The sequence below is a fragment of the Salvelinus alpinus genome, chromosome 13 (assembly GCF_045679555.1).
Source record: "Salvelinus alpinus chromosome 13, SLU_Salpinus.1, whole genome shotgun sequence".
NCBI lineage: Eukaryota > Metazoa > Chordata > Actinopteri > Salmoniformes > Salmonidae > Salvelinus > Salvelinus alpinus.
In genome coordinates, this window is record NC_092098.1 from 13,846,639 (window position 1) to 13,860,551 (window position 13,913).

Sequence of the window (13,913 nt, forward strand, 5' to 3'; positions counted from 1 at the left end):
TTTAGGAATGTAGTGAAGTAAAAGTTGTCAAACATTTTAATAATAAAGTAAAGTACAGATACCCCCAAAAACTACTTAAGTAGTACTTTAAAGTATTTTTACTTAAGTACTTTAAACCACTGGTGATTGGCAGGTAATCTCCACAACTTCAACATGAACTGTGTTCTCATTAATCCTGGCTTGGGGCAACACGTCTTTAGGGTGATTAAGTTGTATCCCTCCTGTACGTTTGCCTGCTAAATTCTTGTGCTTTGATTCTGTCTGTTGCGAAACGTTTTGCAACAGAAACTGTTTACTCCAAATGGAAAACGTTTTGCAACGAAAACAAGAGTTTCTATTGGACAAATTCATATAGGTCCCTCCCCATTTTGTTCCATTTGCTTCCGTTCTTAAACAGTAAACTTTTTCCATTGCAAGACGTAATGAATACACCCCAGGTCAGTCTCTGCCATGGTCTTTGCCTAGGGTGTATTCATTAGCCTACTCTTATATGCAACCTCGTCTTTGAATGTTGTGTTACCTTGTATTAAAGAAGTGTTTAGTGACATGATATTGAGAAAGAGAGACATGCAGGAACAACAACAACCCCAATTACAAACATAATAAAGCACAGGCTACTATTTTACTCTAGTCAGTGGTGTAGTGGTGCCTGGAGAAGTGGGAATACTCAAATTTACCTAAAACTTCACAAACGGCTCGAAGGAAAGGTGCCCTGTGTGAAAAATGATATGAGAAACAGTTACGTACTCTGAATGACCTAAAATGATTAATCCCATATTAGTATTTCACATTCAGGCAAACCCAAGCTGTACTGTGCAAGTAGGCTAACGGTAGGCCTCTATTGAAATACACTATATATACAAAAGTATGTGGACACCCCTTCAAATTAGTGGAATCGGCTATTTCAGCCACACCCGTTGCTGACAGGTGTATTAAATGGAGCACACAGCCATGCAATCTCCATAGACAAACATTGGCAGTAGAATTGCCTTACTGAAGAGCTCAGTGACTTTCAATGTGACACCGTCATAGGATGCCACCTCTCCAACAAGTCAGTTAGTCTAATTTCTGCCTTGCTAGAGCTGCCCCGGTCAACTGTAAATGATGTTATTGTGAAGCGGAAATGTCTAGGAGCAACAAAGGCTCAGCCGCGAAGTGGTAGGCCACACAAGCTCGGGACCGCCGAGTGTTGAAGTGCATAACATGTAAAAATCGTCTGTCCTCGGTTGCAACACTCCCTACCGAGTTTCAAAGTACCTCTGGAAGCAACGTCAGCACAAGAACTGTTGGTCGGGAGCTTCATGAAATGGGTTTCCATGGCCGAGCAGACGCACACAAGCCTAAGATCACCATGCGCATGGCCAAGCGTCGGCTGGAGTGGTGTAAAGCTGACCGTCATTGGACTCTTGAGCAGTGGATACGCGTTCTCTGGAGTGCTGAATCACGCTTCACCATCTGGCAGTCCGACGGACAAATCTGGGTTTGGCAGATGCCAGGAAAACCCTACCTGCCCCAATGCATAGTGCCAACTGTAAAGTTTGGTGGAGGAGGAATAATGGTCTGGGGTTGTTTTTCATGGTTGGGCCTAGGCCTCTCAGTTCCAGTGAAGGGAAATCTTAACGCCCAAGCATTCAATGACATTCTAGACGATTCTGTGCTTCCAACTTTGTGGCAACAGTTTAGGGAAGGCCCTTTCCTGTTTCAGCATGACAATGCCCCTGTGCACAAAGCAAGGTTCATACAGAAATGGTTTGTCGAGATTGGTGTGGAAGAACTTGACTAGCCTGCACTGAGCCCTGACCTCAACCCCATCGAACACCTTTGGTATGAATTGGAATGCTGACTGCGAGCCAAGTCTAATTGCCCAACATCAGTGCCCGACCTCACGAATCCTCTTGCAACTGAATGAAAGCAAGTCACTGCAGCAATGTTCCAACATTTAGTGAAAAGCTTTTCCAGAAGAGTGGAAGCTGTTATAGCAGCAAAAGGGGGACCAATTCCATATTAAGGGCTATGATTTTGGAATGAAATGTTCGACGAGCAGGTGTCCACATACTTTTGGTCATGTAGCGTAGATAAATGAGCGTGTCAAATTTGTCAGCAATTCACCCATTTTTTTCAGGTTTTTGCTCTCAAAGTTACACATTTTAATAAAAGAAATGTATGTTCTAAGTCCACAACAATGCTTGAACCACATTAGGAGACAACTTTTAATGTCTGGGAAAAATCTAAGAAATTTGTGTAGTTACCCTTTCTGTAGCTCACGTGATGGAGTTTGCTAAATAAATGGCAGCTGGATTGATGCAAATAATCATGACATCAAATGTTCCCACAAATTTAGATAATGTTCCCCTAAGAGTCTCACTAGAACATTAATGTGTCCAGTTTTCTGTAGGTTAGGAGAATATTGCATCAAATTCCCACCAACATACATGTTTTCATTTAATGTGTCTAGAACATTCATATCTTATAGTCTGAGAACATGGAAACCATTTTTTGTGTATGTTTGATGTGACGTTGATGGACTATTGTTCTAACCCTCAGAAAACTGGAGACATGAATGTTCTTGCAATGTCCCATAAACATTAATGTTGTATATTCTGAGGACATTGTAACCACATTCTAGATAAGTTATGCTTGACATTAAGGGAATGTTCTCCTAACTTTAACATCAAAACATTCTAAAAAGGTTCTCAGAAGGTTTTTGCTAACATAGATAGAATGCTCCCCTAACTAAAGGAAACCCTAATGTTTGAGTGTCCAGTTAACATTACAAAACATTTTAGTTGGGTTAGGCCTTTCATTAATTGATGCCTGCCAAGCCATGTGTTGCTTGTTACTAGCTAGCTAGCTACGTAGCTTTATAGTGAGGGCTGGGTTTCTCCAAAGATTTTCACAACTAATCCTAGCTCCTTGTTCTAGCTGTGGTTTCTCTGACAGCAACATAGCTAGCTAGAACTGGATAATATTATTTCTAGCAAAACAATGATCACATTTTACCCTGCAGTGGATCCTTCTGGTTTGAAGAATCAATGGCCTATGCATAGACATCAGACAATATAAGTTATAATTTTGTTTCATTTAGCTAGCTAGTTCCCAATTAAATAAAAATGTGTTCATGAACATTAACACCTTATTCTTCATCTTGTGGAATTGTTTTACTGACTCTCCGTCTCTGCATTATCCACAGGGTAACTATTAACTTAGGGTTCGTAAATTCGCTCTGGTTATTCCGATTTCAGAGCACTCTCGTCTCAGTGTGCCAGAGCGCAGAATAACTGATAACTGATATATTTACGAACTCAACACCCGTTGAATATGGCTGGTGTCGGTAAACGTCGGCAAAAAAGCATATTTAAATCGTTGCCATCAGCACAGTTACAGTCATCAAAGCTCTGGATAACATGAATACAGCCTAACCAGCTCTGCTAGGGCGAGTAAAATGGTCAGAGTGAGGTGTTCTCTCATTTGTGTCTGGAAGTAGCTAGCAAGCTAGCCAACGTTAGCCAGTTAGCTTGACTGCCATTGTGAGGTCAGAACGATCGGATCAAACCTTCTCCTCGGCCAGAGCGTCCAGTGTGCGCTCTGAACAATCCGAGAGCGAAACGCTCTGAATTTACTAATTTACAATCTGACAACGTTCTGAATTTATAAATGCCCAGAGTGCACTCTGAGCGCACTCTGGTACTCCAAAGTGAATTTAGGAACGCACCCTTAGTCTGGTAATGGACCAGGTGAAGGAATCTGCATTGTAAGTATCAATTTTATCTTTAAATACCTTATTTTCAAATACAGATGAGAAGTGCACAGAGGTAAATTGTACTTTTTTTCCCCAGATGCAACCTTCTAGTGACTCCTATGACACAATTCAACAATGGACCAAGTTATTTGAGCTGAAAATAAAGATTATTAAAAGCACTCCTTTAGTTGTCAGTCATGAGTCATTTATTAAAACTTTTCAAAGTATACTACAGCATGCTATTGTGTAATAGTGTTGAACTTTTTAGTGTTATGCATTGCATTTGAATGTTGCCTAACTACTGTATCTAAGGTAAATGTATACATCTTGTATTTCATAAAAATAAATGTCAACATATACTTATGAAATATATTTTGGAATATACTTTGCTAGCTACCACAGCATGTTGTCAACATGTATTTCTAGGCCAATGGTCAATAACTATCTGAATAATACATGTATGTAAAATGCATATTACCACATATGGATAAGTAATACATGTAAATATATGTACATATGTCAAATATTACAACATATATTTTTTAAATGGGCAAAATGTAATATAAGAAAATATATTTATGAAATATGTGACATGAGTAATAAATGTATTTATATATATTTATTTTAAATTCTTGTACATATATTACATACATGTATTTCAAATATTAAGTTTCAGTATGGGATGTTTGGGGTGATAAACTCACCATCTCCATGCAAACAGTGTTTCCTGGAGGCATCTTTCGTCATCCAATGCAGTGGAGAGAAAAATAACACATTACTTCAAGCTAAATGGCAAACTGGAAAATATAATTAATTGTGCCTTGGGATAGGCCCTAGCTAGCCTATGTCTGAGCACAGGAGTTGCAGCCATTGATTTATGGAAAACAATACAAGAAATGCACTAAACTCACCAAATGATTCGAGGAAGAATAGTCACACAATCACATTCGTAAAAACAATATTGCGGTTCGGGTCTATTCTGCTGTGACTGATACCGTGACATCATGAAACCTCAGGTCTTCAAGATACCTGTTGATGACTCGAAACTGTGCGCGTCCCCCGCCCCTAGCGAGGAGGAAGCTACTTTAAAAAACGCCCATTCTCAGACAAATCCTCATTATATTCAAGGTGCGGCTATTCAACAGGTGCCTGAGAAATAGTCTCCTTTGCATTTTACAGGCAAAACTACCAAATTGGGTTTATATTTCGCAGACTACTTTCCAAAACAACAGATTTACAAATACATTCTTTCTTTTTTTTAAGACATCCATTGCGTGAACGCGTGGAGGACTACTTTTCTCAACCAGGTGGACAGTAATTTCCTTTTTGTTCCAGCCAAACAATTTGACTTTCTACAGGTTTCACAAGGACATTGACTATCCTAAAACTCAGTTTGATTCAAGGAGTTCATAATGGCCAACTCGGGACTCCAGATGTTGGGGTTTGCCTTGTCGCTACTGGGTCTGATCGGGTTAATTGTAGGCACAATCCTGCCCCAGTGGAAGATGTCCGCCTATGTCGGGGACAACATCATCACAGCAGTGTCTATGTACCAGGGATTATGGATGTCTTGTGCATTCCAGAGCACCGGCCAGATCCAATGCAAAGTCTACGACTCAATTCTGCAACTTGACAGTAAGTAGGCTAATGAATTTGTTTTAATTTATAACCGTGTGTGTATTGAACGTTTGCCTTGCCCCTGTATGGATCTTAGTGGCATGAGTGCAATAGAACGTATTATGTTGAACATGCTGTATGAATTTAAGGCGAGGGAATTAACACTGCTATGTGAATGAGGCATGCACCTTGCCCAATATTGGACTAAAGGAACCTAACGGCAAACCTTAGTCTTACATGTTCTGTTTTTAAAGGGCGAATTGTCTCGAGGCCAAAACTGCCAAATACTCCATCTAAACGTGAATTGATTCTCAATTGCGCTATGGTTCTAGAAACGAAGTCCTCTACTTCCATATCAAATCAACTTCAGAAATGCAAACGACACACTTACTGTATACTTAACACTTGCAGCAGACCCTATTTTTCATTAACAAAAATGTCTGGCCTCTTTCGTTTACTCAGGTGTTCAGAGACAGATAATTAGCACAGGTAGTCAAATGTTGTTGTTTTTTCAATAAACAAGCGTTGTAACATGCAACCCAAAATTTATAAAGGTGTGTATGAATTGAACCTTTTTTTAGTTTTTGAAAATCATTTCGCACCGATTTATGAAACGTCCTTAATTAAGCCCCCAAAACCTACTGCAAGCGATGCGTATTAATGTTCAGACCAAACATCGCTGCTCTTAACAAAACTGCCCCCTACAGAAGATTACTTCATCCAATGACACTTGTGTAATTTGATGGAACAGATTCATGACAAGGGCTAGCATGGCCATGTATGATTGGAAACCTGATAATACTATGAAATTGACACCTTGTTGCTGGATTTATGACTCATATTTAGTGTCATGCTCAATGTAAACTTTTGGTTGCGTTGTCCATTTACTATTCAACTCAGACCCTCTGCGTGCTATACATTTTAAATTCTTTATCCCTTTCCTTATGGGGTGATATTTCAGTTCACTATCTAACCTCTGAGAATACAGCAATCTGGGGATATAATCAAACACAGGTGGATGGATTATCTTGGCAAAAGAGAAATGCTTACGAACAGGGATGTGCACAAAATGAGAAGCTTTGTGCGTAAGTAACATTTCTGGGATCTTTTATTTCAGTTAATGAAATATGGGACCAACACTATACATATTTTGTTCAGTATACTTAACATGTTGGCTAGCCTTTCCCCTAACTTTTAATATTAACCCCTAGAGCTAATTAACATTAGCCACAACAAATTGGAATATTGTACAGCTTGTGATTTGTAACATGTCCATTACCCATTTCATATGACATCCACAAATTAATACATACTATTCGAAAGGTAATATATCATACTAAATGGAGTGTCTTGGATGAATCATATAGAATAATAGGAAATACTCTGAGACCAAGTTGGTGTGCGAGCTGCAGGCATGGGGGTAAATATCACGTTTATCGTGCTCCGTTTTGTCAACACGCCAGTGAATAGACTCCATATGCAGAGGTGGCGCTGTATGAAACTGCGTGCACAGAGAACTGTTAGCAAGGAGCACACATTATACATTCTATAACCTATATTGAATAAAACTGGCAGCAATTTTCTCCTTTTTCATCCTACCCCACTAAAGACCAAGATCAGTTTAGTAGGCGAATGATCTGATAATGACCAGGGCCCGATTTCCCTATAGCGATGGCGCTTCCTACAACGGCCGACGATGTAACATGCGTTTCCCAAAACATCACGCAGTGGTCGCTAAGTGCGTCATTGGAGCATGTCGATACTGGTAGGATCGAAAGTGAGCGCTGCTTTTGGATCCGCTTTCTCTCGTAATCTTTCCCTAACGTCACAATTAATTCACAGTACTGACAACGGATCAGGTCCTAGAGATATACCACCCATGGCTGCAAATATTGAAGCTAATTGTAACGCTTAGGCTACCCAATAACAAATGCATTAAATCACCGGCACATTGCGCACGTTAGGCTACACATTGTGAAATATTTTGAGATAGTGTACACTCCGTTGCCTACAAGTAACACTAACTCAATTGATTGGACACTAAATGTAGGCTATTTCAATATGATGAAAATGGGCCTATAGCCTAATTTGAAGCATCTTTGTATTAATTGCGAAGACATTGGCGACTTTGTAGTCAACTTTGTTCTGAAGTTATCGGCTTTCAGAGGGACCGAGTCATGTTTAGCGTTGTGTAATGACGCGGGAGGGTAAAAAAGCATCCAATTGCGCACTTCGCTGTTCTACGAGTGGGAGGTAGGCATTTGATTACGAATGTTTTGAAGTGCAATTAACGTTTTGAAGTGAGATTTAACGTTGCTCCTACAAAGGTTCTAACGATGAATTTAGCCTTAAGATACTTTTGGGAAACCGGGCCCTGTTGTATTATGGAGATAATTATTACTCAACTCAGTGTCCAAGGGTAATTGTATACCTGGTAGTCCCTTGTTTTTCAATAGCCCGCTCACTTTTACAGTCTTTCCTCTGCACGGTCTCTTCAGATCAATCTCCGGGGGTGTTAGAATATGATTAGCCTATACCAAAACACCGTAAATCATGACATTTAAATATTTTCGACATGGAGCTACAGCAACATGTTAGCCTCTGACTACAGTACACTTACTGACCACTTCCCCCTGATTTTGAAATTGCTTGATCCTTCCTGTATCTCATCAATTAGTCTTGTAAATGTATTCTATGGTCATTTCTCTATCCACTATCTCAATGTAAAAATGTGTCCTCCATTACTCTTCATCAGTATAGACCCTGTGCTGTCTAGATGTAGAGGTAAGTGTGTGGTTTACTGCGGGCGTGCCATCTATTCCACTCATGTCTTCTGACACTTCACCGATGGTACACCTGTGAAGTAACCTATTCTCCTAGACTCTGGCTACTTGAGTTCCCTAGACTGTTTATGGTATTTTTTTTTTTAGTGGCTGTAAAGTACTTTGTTTGACTTGTGTATCAACAACACCTTTTGATAAGGCTGTGCTTTTTTAATAGACTCCTTATCGCTTACTCTCTTTCGCTTGTATGCTTTATCGTATCTGCAAACATGAACACAAGCCAGTTCTGATAAACACTGTTATCAAACGAGTGGTCGGATGTAACAAGTCAGAAAATAATAGCTTGATATCAATTTCATTGCGCTGATAGCCGGGAGATTAAATATTGCCAGATATGAATAAGGCATTAGGTTGTGCCAACTGATTACGTTCATGCTGTCCTGGTAAGTGAGGATTGCAGAGTATGCCTACAGTTTCTCATGCCAATATTGATTGGAGTTTCAGAACCACGGCCACATTTTATTAGTAGTTTCAAATGTTGCTATGTTGTCTAAATGGTTCCTGAATATTTTTTATTTATTATAATTTTTTTGGGGGGGGGAGTTATAATGCATTATTGGAGAACTTTGCTGACTTCAAGGCAGCCATTTTGATTTGGGCTCTAATGAATGTGCTCAATGGCAGTTGTAAGCTAAGTCCATATCTATCTGCTGTAAGAGGGTTTAGCTAGCCAATAGAGGAAGGAAATGTTTTTAGCGGCATGGAGAGGGAGTGTCTCCCTCAGTGAAACCCAACTCCCCCGGTCTCAAGACTGGTCTGACCGGTTCCTGGCTTGCTGACTGAGCCAGGGAGGGGTGGCACACAAACACACAGGTCATTCTCACGAAACTGTAAAAATAAAGATATATTCTGTAATTTTTCACAATTTCCTCTTGAATTACTGAGATTAGGATCTTTACGTAACTATTTCATAGTTATTATTTTGTTTAATTCAGATAATATGCATTTTTCCACAATTCTCATTACATAAGTCCAAAAAAGTGCTAAGCAAATCAGTATTTCTAATAGTTATATTGCTACCCTAATGAATCAAATCAAATGTTACATGCGCAGAGAAATGCTTACTTACAAGCCCTTAACCAACAATGCAGTTAAGAAAATACCTAAAATTATGAAAAGGCCTGAGTTAAACATAAGCCTGAAAAATATATATTTCTTTCAAATGAAATTATAAAATCACTTTTTCCCAGTTTGATCTTTTTAGTGGGGTAAAGGTGGTGGTTGAGAATAAGAACCTTAGTCTAAAGGCATATAAGCAAATAAATTAACTCACTGTGCTCATCTGACTACTCCTAGATGCATCATGGGTGACTAAACTTTATTTAGAAACTGATTGGAGTTTTTTTTACAGGAACTTAAGTGTTATGGCAATGACAGATGTTCACACACTTTACGCAAAAAAATATTAGTTTAATGTAAACTTCTACTTGTAAACAATTTTTATGATTATGGACAAACTACAGCAACATTTGTTCTAAAGTGTAAAAAAAAAAAACTCCGGACGCTTTACGGTAATGAGAATTTGAGGTGAAATTGTACAATTCAGGCACATTTATGTATTTAAAATAACACTTTCCCTAAAATGAGATCTTAGCCCTCCAGAATGGTAGTTGATTTTTGCAGATGCATCATGGTTTGTTTCTCAATTTGCTACAGACATTTTAAAACTGGTTTCATGAGAATCACCCACCCACACACTCTACCCTCGAGGGTTTCCATTGGAGATGGTTTCTGTTGCACACATAGAGATTTATAGAGATCGCAATGTATCTGTGCCATTGTGGCGTCTGTGACCGCATGGGCAGCACCATTGAGGCGTCTGTGACCGCATGGGCAGCACCATTGAGGCGTCTGTGACCGCATGGGCAGCACCATTGTGGCGTCTGTGACCGCATGGGCAGCACCATTGTGGCGTCTGTGACCGCATGGGCAGCACCATTGAGGCGTCTGTGACCGCATGGGCAGCACCATTGAGGCGTCTGTGACCGCATGGGCAGCACCATTGAGGCGTCTGTGACCGCATGGGCAGCACCATTGAGGCGTCTGTGACCGCATGGGCAGCACCATTGAGGCGTCTGTGACCGCATGGGCAGCACCATTGAGGCGTCTGTGACCGCATGGGCAGCACCATTGAGGCGTCTGTGACCGCATGGGCAGCACCATTGAGGCGTCTGTGACCGCATGGGCAGCACCATTGAGGCGTCTGTGACCGCATGGGCAGCACCATTGAGGCGTCTGTGACCGCATGGGCAGCACCATTGTGGCGTCTGTGACCGCATGGGCAGCACCATTGAGGCGTCTGTGACCGCATGGGCAGCACCATTGAGGCGTCTGTGACCGCATGGGCAGCACCATTGTGGCGTCTGTGACCGCATGGGCAGCACCATTGTGGCGTCTGTGACCGCATGGGCAGCACCATTGTGGCGTCTGTGACCGCATGGGCAGCACCATTGTGGCGTCTGTGACCGCATGGGCAGCACCATTGAGGCGTCTGTGACCGCATGGGCAGCACCATTGAGGCGTCTGTGACCGCATGGGCAGCACCATTGAGGCGTCTGTGACCGCATGGGCAGCACCATTGAGGCGTCTGTGACCGCATGGGCAGCACCATTGAGGCGTCTGTGACCGCATGGGCAGCACCATTGAGGCGTCTGTGACCGCATGGGCAGCACCATTGAGGCGTCTGTGACCGCATGGGCAGCACCATTGAGGCGTCTGTGACCGCATGGGCAGCACCATTGAGGCGTCTGTGACCGCATGGGCAGCACCATTGAGGCGTCTGTGACCGCATGGGCAGCACCATTGAGGCGTCTGTGACCGCATGGGCAGCACCATTGAGGCGTCTGTGACCGCATGGGCAGCACCATTGAGGCGTCTGTGACCGCATGGGCAGCACCATTGAGGCGTCTGTGACCGCATGGGCAGCACCATTGAGGCGTCTGTGACCGCATGGGCAGCACCATTGAGGCGTCTGTGACCGCATGGGCAGCACCATTGAGGCGTCTGTGACCGCATGGGCAGCACCATTGAGGCGTCTGTGACCGCATGGGCAGCACCATTGAGGCGTCTGTGACCGCATGGGCAGCACCATTGAGGCGTCTGTGACCGCATGGGCAGCACCATTGAGGCGTCTGTGACCGCATGGGCAGCACCATTGAGGCAATCTAATTCTAAAAGTAGTACATCTTCTTTTGATGTTTGTAAAGCTAATATTGGTGACTTACCACCACTTGCAGTGCTCGAGTTTTGAACCAAATCTTGTCATTCATTTATTGCGGCCACTAGACGGCGGACATATAGCTTAAAGCCATTTACAAACTAGACAAACCAATTTGAAGAAGACTATGCTCTGATCATTGTCTGATCGCTCCCCACCCACTTGACTACTTTAAAATGGCGGAAGCTCTCAATGGCAATGTTCATGCAAAACCGGGTTATTTCCATGTAATGCACCTGCCTACAGGAGAGAGTGGTTGAGGCAGAGACAGGAGATGAGTGTGGAATGGTTTCAGTGGCTACTGCTTTCGGGTCTTAACCTGGGTATTAAAGCTAAACATGCCTATAAATTAAGTTCAGCCTTTTATTCCTATGACCAAAACAACTTGTGGCAGAATTCTCTAAAGTCTGTGTGGATAAATCAAACATTTGTCAACCAACATGGTCATTCATTCACTAGACCATTTGTACTTCTCCTTCCTCTATTAAACTATAACTTGTCTCTCTGTTGAAAAAAGCTAAAATAATGTTTAGTAGGGCATATCACCCTAAAGGGATAACCTGGTGTATTAACCCTGTCCTCCCCACCTCTACAGGCGCCCTCCAGGCAACGCGTGCCCTGATGATTGTGGGCATCATTGTGACCGTGGCTGGACTGGGGGTGGCAACCATGGGAATGAAGTGCAGCAACTGTGGAGGAGATGACAAAATAAAGAAGTCGCGCATCACCATGACTGGCGGCATCATCCTGCTGATTGGATGTGAGTTACCTTGAAATCGGCGGATATGTCATTTGCTCTTAATTCTCTGTATGATCGGATATTTTAACCTCTAACATTTTTTTCCCTCTCCATAGCTCTGGCTGCAACTATTGCCTGCTCGTGGTTTGCTCATAACATCATCAAAGAGTTCTACAATCCATTTGCCCCTGTCAACTCCAAGTAAGTACTGCTGAATCCCTCTATGGCCTCCTGCCGTTCTTTATTGCCCCTCTTATTACCTGGAATCATTAACTCACCGTCTTGGAGTTGGTGAATGATATAAGTTGCGGTCCATTTTCTGTCACGTATGTAATTTTATTGATACCAACACAAACCCTCTTCTCCTCTAGGTATGAGTTTGGTTTAGCCATCTTCATTGCCTGGGCTGGAGCCTTCCTGGACATAATCGGCGGTGCCATGCTCGCAGCCTCATGCCCCAAGGGCAAACCTACACCCAAATACCCCATCGCCGCCACCCGCCCCCCTAGCAGCACCAAGGAATTTGTCTGAGCAGGAGCCCCCCCTCCCCCCTCTGCCCTGCTGCCTGGAGGCTGAAGGAAAAAAAACTTGCATCAGTCCAACTCAACCTTGTCATTTGGTCTCTGCCAAGTCCACCTAGATAGCGTTGTGTTTTTTGAACTACGTATGTTTTACATTTCATCTGCGGTGTACCCTCAATTACTGATATTGTAAGGATGTAATTTTAAGATCTGTTTTATGTTACTGTTTTTGAGGACTAATGATATTTACTTGTAAGGGACAGCAGATGGTGAGCGTCTGCCTCTGGGAGACTGTTTTATATCCCCCTCTCACACCATCGCTCCACTTTTCCCCATTTCTATTACTGTAGGCTACATGGACAGGCCAGATGATTGTAATGATGAAAGGGCCATCATGATTTGGTATTGCATTACAATAGCCAATCCTCCCACATCTTCTAGGAGCCAGATGGACATCTATTGTCTGACTTAATGTTTATGCTAGATATTTTTATTTCAATGCCTAAAAGAACACAATACAAGGTACCAGTCAAGACTTGTATGATTTGAGGGTCTGGGACGGAATCCTCCATGTCTTTACAAGATTGACAGACTATTTGTTGTAGTTCAGTTATTGCCATTATCAGTGGTAAAGGAAATCAGTGTGATGCATTTGGTGATGCATTTGGTGAAACATTTGACTCCATACTCTCCCTTTGGTCAAGTATTTTTTTTGTTTTATTAGCTAGTAGCCTACAGTAAGTGTGCTTCAATGAGACGGTAAAATTGTAATCCTTGCTGTCACATTCAGAATATTCAACTTGTTGTTTTTTTTAAGAGGTTTTATTTTAGATATTTTTATGAGATTTGGCTTTTGTAAATAAAGTTGTGGTTTTGGGAATACTTTGGGATGCAATGCATGATATGCAGAGATGTTTCTATAGTCTTGTCTAGTCCTATCCTGACTAGGTAGGTTGCTTTGTAATCAACCAGATGTGAACTCGGTGGAAAAGTTAAAAATATATATATTTAACCAGGTAGGCCAGTTGAGAACAAGTTCTCATTTACAACTGTGACCTGGCCAAGATAAAGCAAAGCAGTGCGATGAAAACAACAGTTACACATGGGATAAACAAAAGTAGTCAATAACACAATAGAAAAATCTGTATACAGTGTGTGCAAATGAGGTAAGGCAATAAATAGGCCAATAGTGGTGACGTAATTACAATTTATCAATTTACACGAGTGATATGTGGAA

General features: G+C 41.9%; 1 protein-coding gene across 1 annotated transcript; it reads left to right on the forward strand.

Moving 5' to 3' along the window:
* Positions 1-4,855: 4,855 nt before the first annotated feature.
* Positions 4,856-13,558, forward strand: LOC139537156 (claudin-7-B-like). The gene is made up of 4 exons (XM_071338120.1): positions 4,856-5,374; positions 12,012-12,176; positions 12,272-12,356; positions 12,527-13,558. Exons 1-4 carry the CDS (start codon positions 5,152-5,154, stop codon positions 12,684-12,686), a joined length of 633 nt encoding a protein of 210 aa, XP_071194221.1. The 5' UTR covers positions 4,856-5,151; the 3' UTR covers positions 12,687-13,558.
* The last annotated feature ends 355 nt before the right edge of the window (positions 13,559-13,913 follow it).